Source organism: Dreissena polymorpha, chromosome 2 (assembly GCF_020536995.1).
Source record: "Dreissena polymorpha isolate Duluth1 chromosome 2, UMN_Dpol_1.0, whole genome shotgun sequence".
NCBI classification, from domain to species: domain Eukaryota; kingdom Metazoa; phylum Mollusca; class Bivalvia; order Myida; family Dreissenidae; genus Dreissena; species Dreissena polymorpha.
In genome coordinates this window covers 8,833,555-8,845,536 of record NC_068356.1, presented here as the reverse complement: position 1 = coordinate 8,845,536, position 11,982 = coordinate 8,833,555, and the positions used below count along the sequence as shown (strand labels likewise).

At 33.7% G+C, this 11,982-nt stretch overlaps 1 protein-coding gene across 1 annotated transcript; it reads right to left on the bottom strand.

The window, feature by feature from the left end:
* Nucleotides 1–740: 740 nt before the first annotated feature.
* Nucleotides 741–11,757, bottom strand: LOC127865809 (vitamin K-dependent protein C-like). Its single transcript, XM_052405826.1, has 4 exons — nt 11,329–11,757; nt 4,284–4,848; nt 3,116–3,249; nt 741–2,700 (listed from the first exon to the last, which is right to left on the bottom strand). Exons 1-4 carry the CDS (start codon nt 11,440–11,442, stop codon nt 1,978–1,980), a joined length of 1,536 nt encoding a protein of 511 aa, XP_052261786.1. The 5' UTR covers nt 11,443–11,757; the 3' UTR covers nt 741–1,977.
* Nucleotides 11,758–11,982: the final 225 nt, after the last annotated feature.

Sequence of the window (11,982 nt, the reverse complement as noted above, 5' to 3'; positions counted from 1 at the left end):
ACCTTGATGTTATTATTGCAAAACACAAGCCATTCGCGAGACATATATGTAACTGTATTTTGTCGGTGTAACTTACAAAGATCAATTTTGACTTCGATTTATTGAGGTAAAACTGCGACTTGAGAACTTAGTTCCCAAAATAATTTGGATTTTTTTTACGGAATGAAACCTTACACAAATGGGTTAATTTCCACTTATAAATGTGCATACCGTTGGTATTAAATTTTACAAAATAATGTACGTCAGTTGTTACAACAAGATATGAATACATTTTCAAAAAAAAACTACGCCTGATGAAAATAATAATTAACACTGTTACAAATTGCGTGTCGTGAGCAAATTTCTGTATTCATTGACATAAGCAAATTAATACGTTATTTAGCCTACACGATTACTTGTCTCTTTTCATTGAGCGCTTGCAAATCCGACATACTAATTCCCTTTGAGCTTGCGTCCCGGATCCTTTTGACAGTGTTCAATAAACGGATTAGTGAAGTTATATTTATACCAGTATTATGCATGTCAATTTGTCTTGGCATTTGATTGCATTTTATGGCAAATCATTTAATCGTGCCTTAAATCCACAACTCAAGTACATGCTGTCTATAATATTTAACCCATTCACATACAATCAAATAAACTTCGTTAACGAAGTCTTGTAATACGACTTAATGTTACCCATATTTTTTACTATCATCTACGTAACTTAAATACAATCTTTGCATTATTTGAAACAAATATGTACATTTATTGTTTATTTCAATTTTCCTGACAAATTCATTTATAACTTTGCTTCCATGAATAACTAATATTAAGGTGCCTTATGGTGAAAACATGGGGCATAAACGGTGGTTTGTTCCCGGTACAGGATTTGTTGTCACCATCCGATTAACCCATTTATGCCTAGCGTCTTGAAAAAAGGCATTGGCAAACAGCGTAGACCCAGATGAGACGCCGCATGATGCGGCGTCTCATCTGGGTCTGCGCTGTTTGCTTAATGGAATTTCTGTAAGAAATATTCTAGATATAGAAATAAATATACTAGGCATCCCTAATTTTGGAAATAAATTGATCCAATTTAGAAGGATGGGAGAGTCCAATAGGCATAAATGGGTTAATAGACTTTAGTCTATACATAAAGAATATTCTTAAACTGTAATATTTTAGAAGATCTTAAAAGTTAAGTATATCCTGGCATTTTAACGCCTATAATTACACCATTTTTTATTTGAAACTTTGGTAATGACATAAACATCATTTAAGCCTGTATATATTCAAACTGAAGTATGTTTTCCTAGGTCTCAGTATATTACTTGTTATGAAATATAAGCATTGGGTCGTGTTCAGAGGAAACTGGGCATACTGCATGTGCGTAAAGTGTCGTCTCAGATAAGCCTGTGCAGTCCACATTTTTGCTAAGAAGGAATTCAATTAAACGAATAATGGAATTAAAGCGGAAAGTGTCGTCCCTGATTAGCCTGTGTGGACTGCACAGGCAATCTGGGACGACACTTTACGCACATGCATTATGTCCAGTTTTCTCAGAACGCGACTCAATTCGTTTGTGAATACGGGGTCTGATATGAATGTTTGATATTATAATTTATCAAGGGTCAGCCATTTTCTAACCCCGATATGTTTTTTTTCGTGGCGACCGAGCAATCACGCAACTGATCATTTCGGCCATCAGTCTCTTTTTTTCAAGGCATAATTGAAATTGAAATATAGATTTTAACGCCGTTTGTCTATTCTAAAGACATGTATTATTTATTCATTTATATTAAATTCATAAAGACACCTTTTCTTAAATTAAAGAAAATGAACACATTTATTAGCCCTATAAGATTACATTGTATAAATATCGAAATGAATTTCAAAAAGATCAACGGAAATGCGACAAAAATACCCGTGATATTTATAGGCCTGTGTTGTCGTAAGACCTATACATTAATATAAAATATTACACAAGTTGATGTACTAAAAACCAGATGTATTGTTAGAAATCGTTTCGTGTATCCAATCAAGGTATTTTCTAACGTTGGTATATATTCCGTATTTTTGTTTTTCTCCGCACCCCTCTCCATAACTTGTTACACCATAAACGGTCCATCGTTTAACCACCGTGTTTCCGACTGTTTCCTCACTCTTTTGGCAAAGTAACGGACCACCACTGTCACCTGCGCATGAATCTATGCCCCCTCCTTTACTACCAGCACAAAGTTGGGTTTTATATATTGGATATTCAAAAGCTTTTTGACAAGTGTCTCTATCCACTAGTGGAATTTGTGCTTCCCGCAGCATCCTTGACCCGTTTAAATCTGTGTTTTTAGTCTTTCCCCATCCAATAATATAACATATGGGTAGTTCGCCGGAAGTGGCAAAACGCTTCTCAATTTTATCATTTGCCTCAGGTAGGCAGGCAAAGCTTACCGCGTGTGATTCGAGTACAGGTTTTTCTAGTTTTAACAAAGCTATATCATTTGTAATAGTGTTATAATTATATCTCGAATGTGGGAAATCTTCGATCTTCAACTTTTGTTCCCCGGCGTCAAAATCGTCAATGTCATGATCGCCGACGCGAACAAGAACGTGACGTTTGCGTTTGCGTTTTCTAACACAATGCGCAGCTGTTAGAATCCATTGCGGAGCGATTAAAGTGCCTCCACAAAACTGCTGGCCATTTTTCTCACGTATTGACACCTGCAAAATATAGAACACATATAGTTCATTTTTGCGGTGAATTAGTGACCAGTTCATGACAATCTGATCACCTCATTCTGGATAGCATTAACCGATTATATTTACAATTTAATTCTGGAATGAAAATAAAATGTTAAAATGAAATACATTCATTTCAATTTCTTCTTAAAACAGTAAACACGATAAAGTTCATGATATATACATGTGATATAAAGTGAATTACATATAATATATTCTCCGACAATATCTTAATCATTATGACGACATTTTAATAATAAACTTAATATAACGTTCAAGCATTTAACTGGTTGTATAGTTTCGATCACAAAAAGGTTGTTAGCACTCAAAAACGGAAATATTCGCTTAAATCGGATGTGTGGGTAAATATGAATAAAAAATTAAAATGCACACACACCTGCCATGGCCAAGAATGTTTCCGCGCCTCATGCCCTTGGACTATTCTATAACTTCCTCTTTGTTGTGGCTTTTTAAGACCACATGTGTCGGACATCGATGACAGCACGTTGGATTTCATATGCTTTTTTATCTCTGAAGCGATACAAATATGTATCAAATTCTTAGAACTTATTAGCATGTTATGATGCATCTATTAAACATTTGTTTTAAGCGCAAATACGTAATTACGTCATGCAAACAATGTGCATATTTTCACAGACCAGTTCGCGGAAATACAAAGCTAAACATGTCTGAATAACAAAGCATAAAATTCATTTGTGTCAGGAATCCAGCACAGGTGTTTTTATAATCTAGAACTAGGAAAGTCGAATTCAGAAGCATGTTTTAGTATGTTATCTCAAAATATCTTGATGAAGAACACGTGTGTGCCGTAACACAATTCTACGAAGCGAGTTAACCTATTGTTTGCATGTTAGATGCCACATGTGCGCCGTTCAAGCCCTATTGTGCAGATGGCTGCAACCATTCTGTATTTTAACTAAATACTGACTGTGTGGACGCGTATAGTTGATTTATTTAATCGATGACTGTAGTTTTTTAGTAAATCTTTTTTAACATATTTTTTAGAATTAAATACAAAACGAACTCCAATCACCAATATTTACGTTGATACCAATATGAAGATAATGCAATTTGTGTTATAAAATGTAGACCCAAGTTAAGGATTGTTGATGAATTTGATGTTTGTTTGCGAATCGAGAAGAGAATGCATTAAGGTTTCTTTTAAATAATTCGATTTATGAAAATGATTAATGTCGTGGTTATAACGTTTTCTTTACAATTAGTAAAATGCACGTTTTAACCGTCATAAACAAGATGTAATCATTCGGAGGTATTATAGTTAACATTCATTTGTTTGATCACATAACTCAAGATCAAAATAAGACCATTCTCCGGTCAACTGTGATTTTCAGGCAAATTTACACCGACTTTAATTTTTTTACAAAACCATCTTAAGACAGATAACGATTGTTCTTTAATAACATTGTTTTTGCATTACGTTTTTGTATCTGTGGATATATACAAATACATACCAATCGACATGATTACTAATTTAGGAGAAATGAACTATCAAACAACAAATCATAAACCGTTAGCAGACTTACCATTATTAATAATGATTGTGCCATTGACAAACTTCTTAACGTCTTCTTCAATATCGTTTCCCGGCGCATCTGATTTATCGGCGTCCACAGATAGCCCCAAGACGTACTGCCGCTTACACGTGGGGCTGTTTCGTCGACATTGCTTTTCCTCCAGCAAATAGCTATCGCCGCACATCGTTGGCTGTTTGCAGTTGCGGCGTCTTTCCTTTGAACAGCTTCGCGAACATGGAGTCCAGGCGGACCAAGCGCCGTATAAATATTTGTAAAGAATCTGTTTGACGAATTTACCATTTTTGTGTAAACGCAACAATTTCATTCGATTTCTGGAACTTTTGTGTGAACATTTGTCTTTATGACAGTTGCGTTTTTCTTTTATATAGCTGTTGCCACAATGGAGATACTTTTTGCAATGTCGTTTCCTAGATTGAATGCACTTGTTGTTGCATTCTGTCCATGCGGTCCATGGGTGGTACATGGTCACTAGCAGATTCCCAGGGTCGAACTGCTTCTCGGGGGTAGTTGCCTTATGTGTTACATTTCGACTGCCTGGGTTGCGTATATTAGCCTAAAATGAACAACACTGCATCTATGTTTATTTGTAAATATTAAGTATTAATCTTGAACATACATATATCTATGATAACATGTAAGTGTGATACGAACACGTACCATATACATGATAACTCTTTAATTTCGACGTATAAAATACAACAAAAATCATCTTTATAAGAAGATTTTTAAAACATATTACATTTTATTCAATCAACGTCTATAAAAAAGTTATAACAAACATGTTAGAATTTATCTATTTGTTTCTAATTATAATGCCCGGATTCAGAGATACCTGTCCGCGTGGGGAGGGGGAACAAGTCGGTACTGAAGAGTAAACTAGTGAAATAACAGTCTATCATCATTAATTCATTCATCCACTACCTCACTCAATCATTCACAACACAACCTTATTAATACGGGTGTAACTTGAAACATCACCTACATTTACGGAATCGTATACGGAACCGACATAGGGAAACAAAAAATGCGCATGCACAATGCACTCTGACACGGCAATGGATTCAAACTTATGATCAAGAAATTAATACACAAATGCCGCGTTGACTTTAATCTTTAAACAAACTGCCAAACGTCTTCAAATATATACTAAGAGGCTGACTGATAACCTTACTGACATATGCTACATAGGAAGTTTGTCCCCATGGAAGAAGACCCTTTAAAATGTTAGCCATTCGTTGCATGTTTTCACTGTTTGAGTACTAGAATTAATAAATAGCAATTAATAAAGATATTTACGTATAACTAATTATTCGATTTCGGACAAATAATACACTTTATCAATACATCAAAGGGATCGATATTTAATTTTATTATAAAAAGTGTGTAGCGAATAAGTTTTGTACAACCATTTATACAAAATTATTGTAGTAGGACATAATCGTGCCGACTAGACGCATCATGAAAACGGCATTGCACTTGGTTTCGAAAAGTGGTGTTTAAATGGCTCAATAAGGATATATTTTGAGTTATCTACTAACATGTATGAAACATGGAGCCTCAACTGTTTTTAAAGCCTTGTTATAAGTGTGCGCTATTAATACGCGATAAAGATCTACTTGATGTGAATTGAGAACCTGTAATCTTTTAGTGCCCCCTATGTCCCGCGGAGAATGCTTACACGTTCCCCTTACAACACACACTATTCTATTGACATTTAATTTTTAATGGTCTGTTAATGTGAATTAGAGCACGTTTGAAGTTATAAAGTTATGTTTATCTAGGGCTGTTTATAGTTTACAAACTGTGGCATGTAACATTTCGTTGAAACCGACCTTGTGGATACTATACATTAAACTGTACGCCATTTTAAGCACATATTACATAAGATCTAAGCGATCATTACAGAGTGCGATATATCTGTCGTTTGACGCACCGTTTATATGAAAGTGCAAGACTATTGCCAGACAGACGGTTTCAGACTGAAATTAAGGACAAGCATTGGCCGTAGGCAAGCTTTTAAATATACATTTAAGGCCACTACGACCATCATAGACATATTGTTTGTGCGTCATTAGGTAAATTTGTCTTGAAGCAGACAACACGCCAAATCTAAGTTTAGTAATGGCTCATTTGATAAGATTTTCTTGGAAATGGCGAGACAAATATTTCCAGGAAAGGAACCTTTCAGAAAGTACATAGTTTGAATCTAGCCCGGCGCATAAGTCTGGTTGTAAAGCTTTACTTGACATAGTAATGCCTTCATTATATAGCTCTAGCCTTATTAGGCCTTAAGAGCCAGACATGATGCAATTCCACATACTTTGTGAATAACAGATGCAAGGTTGTCCTATAATGTTTAAGCCATACAGTTGTTAGAAATAACAACTTTTCTGTGCCTCCTTAGTTCTACATAAACTACGGTAAATGGATACTGAATCGTTACCCTGCCAGAATAAATCAAAATGACTTGTTTATGATCTTGCATGAAAATTATACAAAATGAAAAATGAAATATTATTTTGATGTTTTCTCAAACTTACATATGGCCTGTTTATATAAGCTCGATACTTACTGGAAGTCATAGATACATTATTTAACATTAGCGATTAAAAGTTTTGTGTTGTGTAGAAACTTAAACAAAGGCGTTGAAACATGCGACACACAATACACGCAGTATAATTCCAAAATACGTCGGGAGTGTCATTTTTATATATTAAAACTATATTAGTGTTTTCCTTGAATGCAAGGAACACTATTTATATTGATTTGAACTCGTTGTTTAAATGGTAGAGCAGAACACTAATACCAACTTCTGTTAGGAATAGGCTTGACAATGTACACTGTACAGATGGTTTGGCGCTGTGCCTAAGGTATTCCAAACTGTATCGTGTCAATTAACTGTTAATTAAGTATATAATTTAGAACGTGCTAACAAATTGAAAGGTAATATGCATTTTCACTAAAGTGATTCAATTCAGACGTACCAAAATTAACTCCTATCTAAAAGTTCTTAAAATACTACTTCTACTACTACTACTTCAACAATTTCAACAACAAAAACAACAACTACTACTACTACTACTACTACTACTACTACTACTACTACTACTAATACAACTACTACTACAACAACTACTACTACTACTACTACTACTACTACTACTAACTACTACTACTACTACTACTACTACTACTACTACTACTACTTCTACTACTACTACTACTACTACTACTAGTACTTCTACTACTACTACTACTTCTATTACTACTACTACTACTACTACTACTACTACTACTACTACTACTTCTACTACTACTACTACTACTACTACGAGTACTTCTACTACTACTACTACTTCTATTACTACTATTATTACTACTATCACAACTTCTACTCCTCCTACAGCTTCTATTTTGTTCTTAGAATATCTCAGGTAATTTCTCATTTCTTGGCAAGAAACCACGTGGTGCTGGAAAACTCGTCTGGGATAGAAATCAGGGCATGTTTGATGTTTATGTATACGTGCAAACAAAGTACATGATACTGAAATGATTCTGACGAGTTAAAATTATTTTTAAAATACACGTGTTATATTATTATTATAGCGTATTTCATAGAAAAAAAGAAATATAGAAGCACGTGAAGATAAAATGATTTTGGATATTTATTCAATCCTTGTTAGTACAGAATGTAATATTCCGACATAAATGCCATGAATAAGTATCATTTAAGTTTATGTTCTTTAGATTAGCAAGCAACTGGTATTTATTAGCTAATTGAGATACGTAGCAGTTTATAAATCATACTGACGTTATATATCTCTTATATTAACATTAATTTTAAGAGTATGTAACTTAATTGCAATGAAAATGACCAAAAATTATCGTAAAGAAGTATGTGTTATCATTTTCTATAAGGCAAGTTATACATGGCCTACACAGTAAATGAAAATATAATTAACACAACATAAAGCGTCACAAAGCTGGGTTCGTGTATGATATAGATCTGAGAAAAGTGATTTCATTTGTCCGTGTTTTGATTTTCTTGGAAACATGTGCTTAGACATCCATGCCATGGGTCGTTGATTCAATGTTGAATATTGAAACTAAATAAGCTGGGAACCGCTTTACATAGAACCTAATTATCATGGATCCCACAGAAACGCATCCACTTAGATGCCAGCAGCGCTTGTCTAGAATAGCCTGAGAAGTTTGTAATTTGAAATATTTACTCTTTATATTTGTCTGGCACTGCCGACTGGTGAAATTAACTTGAACATAAATCTAAGTGGAGATGCCGAACAGACAACCAGAGGTTCGAAAATGATTTAAACATATTCTTTGAAGTAATTACAGGTCGCATGCACGTTGGTTGCTATTAAGACAAGCTAAAGTTACGTTTGTAAGTCTTCGGTGAATGCTGACTTGCATTTTATGCAGAGGAAACGATCTGCCAACGGTGTTTAAAAGTCCGAGATAGACATGCAAATTCAGATAGTATTGTATAACTTCATGTAATTTATAATTAAACCCACAAATAAACACATTTAAAATCAATTATTACAGTTTCAAATTTAAAGCACTAGTTTGTTTGTTTCCAATCGTACGGAGGATTGTTCGTTATTTATACTGTGTATATCTGCATGTCCTTTTCACTAATTAATTTGGATTTATTTATATAGTAAGTCGTTCCAACTAAGAAGTACAAGTATCTCGTTCAAACGACTTAGTTATGACACAACGAGTTGCTTATCTCTTCCCATCACAGTGATACTTTTTTTTTACAAAGTTGCTTGACGATTTGGAAATGTATGTGGCCTCTAGTGTGTTCATACTCTTTTTTATTTTATTTGACCGATATGCCTTGTATTTGAATCCACTCGACCCATTTTCCAACTTATGCTAGATATCATTGGGACAAGTGTTTAAGGGCTTAATAAAATGATTTTGTTTTAGTAAAACGCACAATTATTAAGCCATTGAAACGTTAGAAACATAGATCTCATGTCATAAGTTTTGAAAGACTAAAAATCGACCAGACAAATGGAAAATATCTGTGTTGTTTAATTTAGTTTAGTTTACAAACCTCACAACTGCAAGCGGGCACTTGAGCTAAATAAAACATGGAGCCAGCGGCTAACATACTATTTTATTAGTTCGAAAGAAACTTTTGTAAAATACTAAAAATGTATTGGAACGTTCAAACACGAAAAAGAAGAAGCATGATAATTTACTCTTTTTTCCCGATTAGTGCGCTATAAATATTTAAAGAAATTTCGAGATTTAAGAAAGATCACCAAGTATGATGATGCAACTTCATTTTTTGCTATCGATATAATCTTGCATTCGTTTTCTATTGCGTATTATTCGTTTTTTATTGATAAATATATTGTCCAACACATGATTAAGTCATGTCAACAAGTAAGTAGGTAGATATGCGGCATTTGGACGAAAACCCCCAAAGTTTCGAGGATCGATATGGCTTTATAAACAACGCGTTTACAAATATTTATTTATATATGTGAAACTAAATAAAGAATGATCGAGATAAACGTGTCTATACATATTTATCCTGTACGTATACATATTTTTCCTCTACATTTAAAGCGACTTACATGAATTAAGACATTTATAAATGCATAAAGCGGTGTCATGTTGTGAGCATTTTATTACTATTACTTCGTTATTATTAGTTCGTAGTCGAAAGTTAGATGAACATTTTAGAGCGGGGTATTTTGTCCGAATCTTTTGCAAATTTATGTTGCATTTCATGAAATTGCATTGCACTGTCTTATAAAATAACTGTATACATTTTATGGTTGTATTTCTTTTTCATAGCCGCCAGAGCTTACCTCAAACTGTGCTATACTTGTAAACAGCGCGAAAGCATTAAATTTGTGTCTAATAAATGGGTCTAGCGTAACTTTCCTTGCGAGCAGTAGTATGTTACACCATATTGACATTATAGCAAAATATAAGCCAATCGTTCATGTTTGTTTAATTTCAAATTAACTGCTTATTCATTCATTAAATGTCAGATTTGAAATAAATGTCGGTAGAAACAACACGCAGAAAAATTAGTGCGATTAAGTTCTCCGATCCTCGCACAGTGTATTTATTTCTCTTATTCCAACTGTCGTACGATGAGTGAACATTTATTGCACAGAAGACAAATGGATAAATTCTAGAAAATTTAAATTTGGATAATTTGTCAAAACAGACGTTCATCTAATGAGTGGCGTAAGAATGTGAAAGAAATAAACGTGTCTGGCAAGAAAACTGCTGCCAACCTGGCGTAAAATTGAAATATCGTCCAGGCGCACATAACACTCTAGTATTATAAAAGTACGGATTATGTGCATATTACTAACTGGTTAATTTCATAGATATATGTTGTTTATAAGCTTAAACTGACAGGAAAAGACATAAAAGTAGCAGTAGTTGTTGTAGAAGTGGTAGTTATACTAGTGATAGTAGTGGTGTTGTAATTGTAAAAGTAGTAAATTGTGATTTGAATAAAATATATTTGAACATATTGGGGTTTATATTATCTGTGCTTTTTCCGGATTGATTAATTTATTCATTTGTCACAATGAACATTGTATTTATGAATAGCTAGCGTATTTCCTTTTAGCCAACATACTGGGAATTATATGAGTATGTTTATTTAAGAATTATTCACGACAATTCGTTGAAAGGATGATAACCTCACTCCTAATAAACATTCCTGTTTCGGTTTTAGTCATTCACGAATAGTAAATATATCTGAGGATTGAAGAGACAAATATTGACATAAAAAGTATGTCAAAATACATAGGGAAACGAACATTAAATATATAAAGCTAAATACATAGCTTTTACAGAATTTCATTTTACAACACTTCGAAATATACACCTTCTTTTAGAAGTTAAGTCACGTTTACTTTTTAGGTTTAATCTGGATTTGCCCAATGTCTTTCAATCAAGTCAATTTGTATACGTTATGTCGTTGATTCGTTAGCAGTAATTATAACGTATATGAAAGTACACTTACTTCATCCGATTCGATCCTGTGTACTTCGTTCGTTGCAATAATTTGCATTGACAGCATTGCCACAGCTAGTATCAACTCCAGATAAAGACCACTGTTATTCCCTAGACTCCACATCTATAGTGACATATATTTAGATTTTAAATCTACAGAAATGTACCACTCCGAAATTACAAGTCAGTATCAATATAGCGAAATTCGATTTAATGTATGTGCCAAAACATCTATGATTGAAATCAATCGATGAAGCGGTTCGGTATCAATTTGAAGGTACACAAATATTCCGTGAGAATGTACTTTCTATTATAGGGTTTAAGCGTTGCAATCTTTAAAAATTTAAACCATTCAATACTTCGCATATATTCAAACAAACTGATAGATATAGCTCCTATATATACTCCTGCTCAACGGGTTTAAAAAGCATTCTACTTTCTTGCAGGCTTTATATATCCTCTCTTTACCACAGGTTTCTCTATTGGAGTATTCTTTAGTTCGAATCGCGAAAGTATAGATGAGATTTTTGTTTGACAACGAACTACATACATACATATATTTGATTGTATGTTTGATCTAAAATGTAGTATGTAACATAATGACAATTTTGCATGAATAGTTTTTGAGAAACGTTGAATATGGCATGCGAGTGCAACGTTTTAA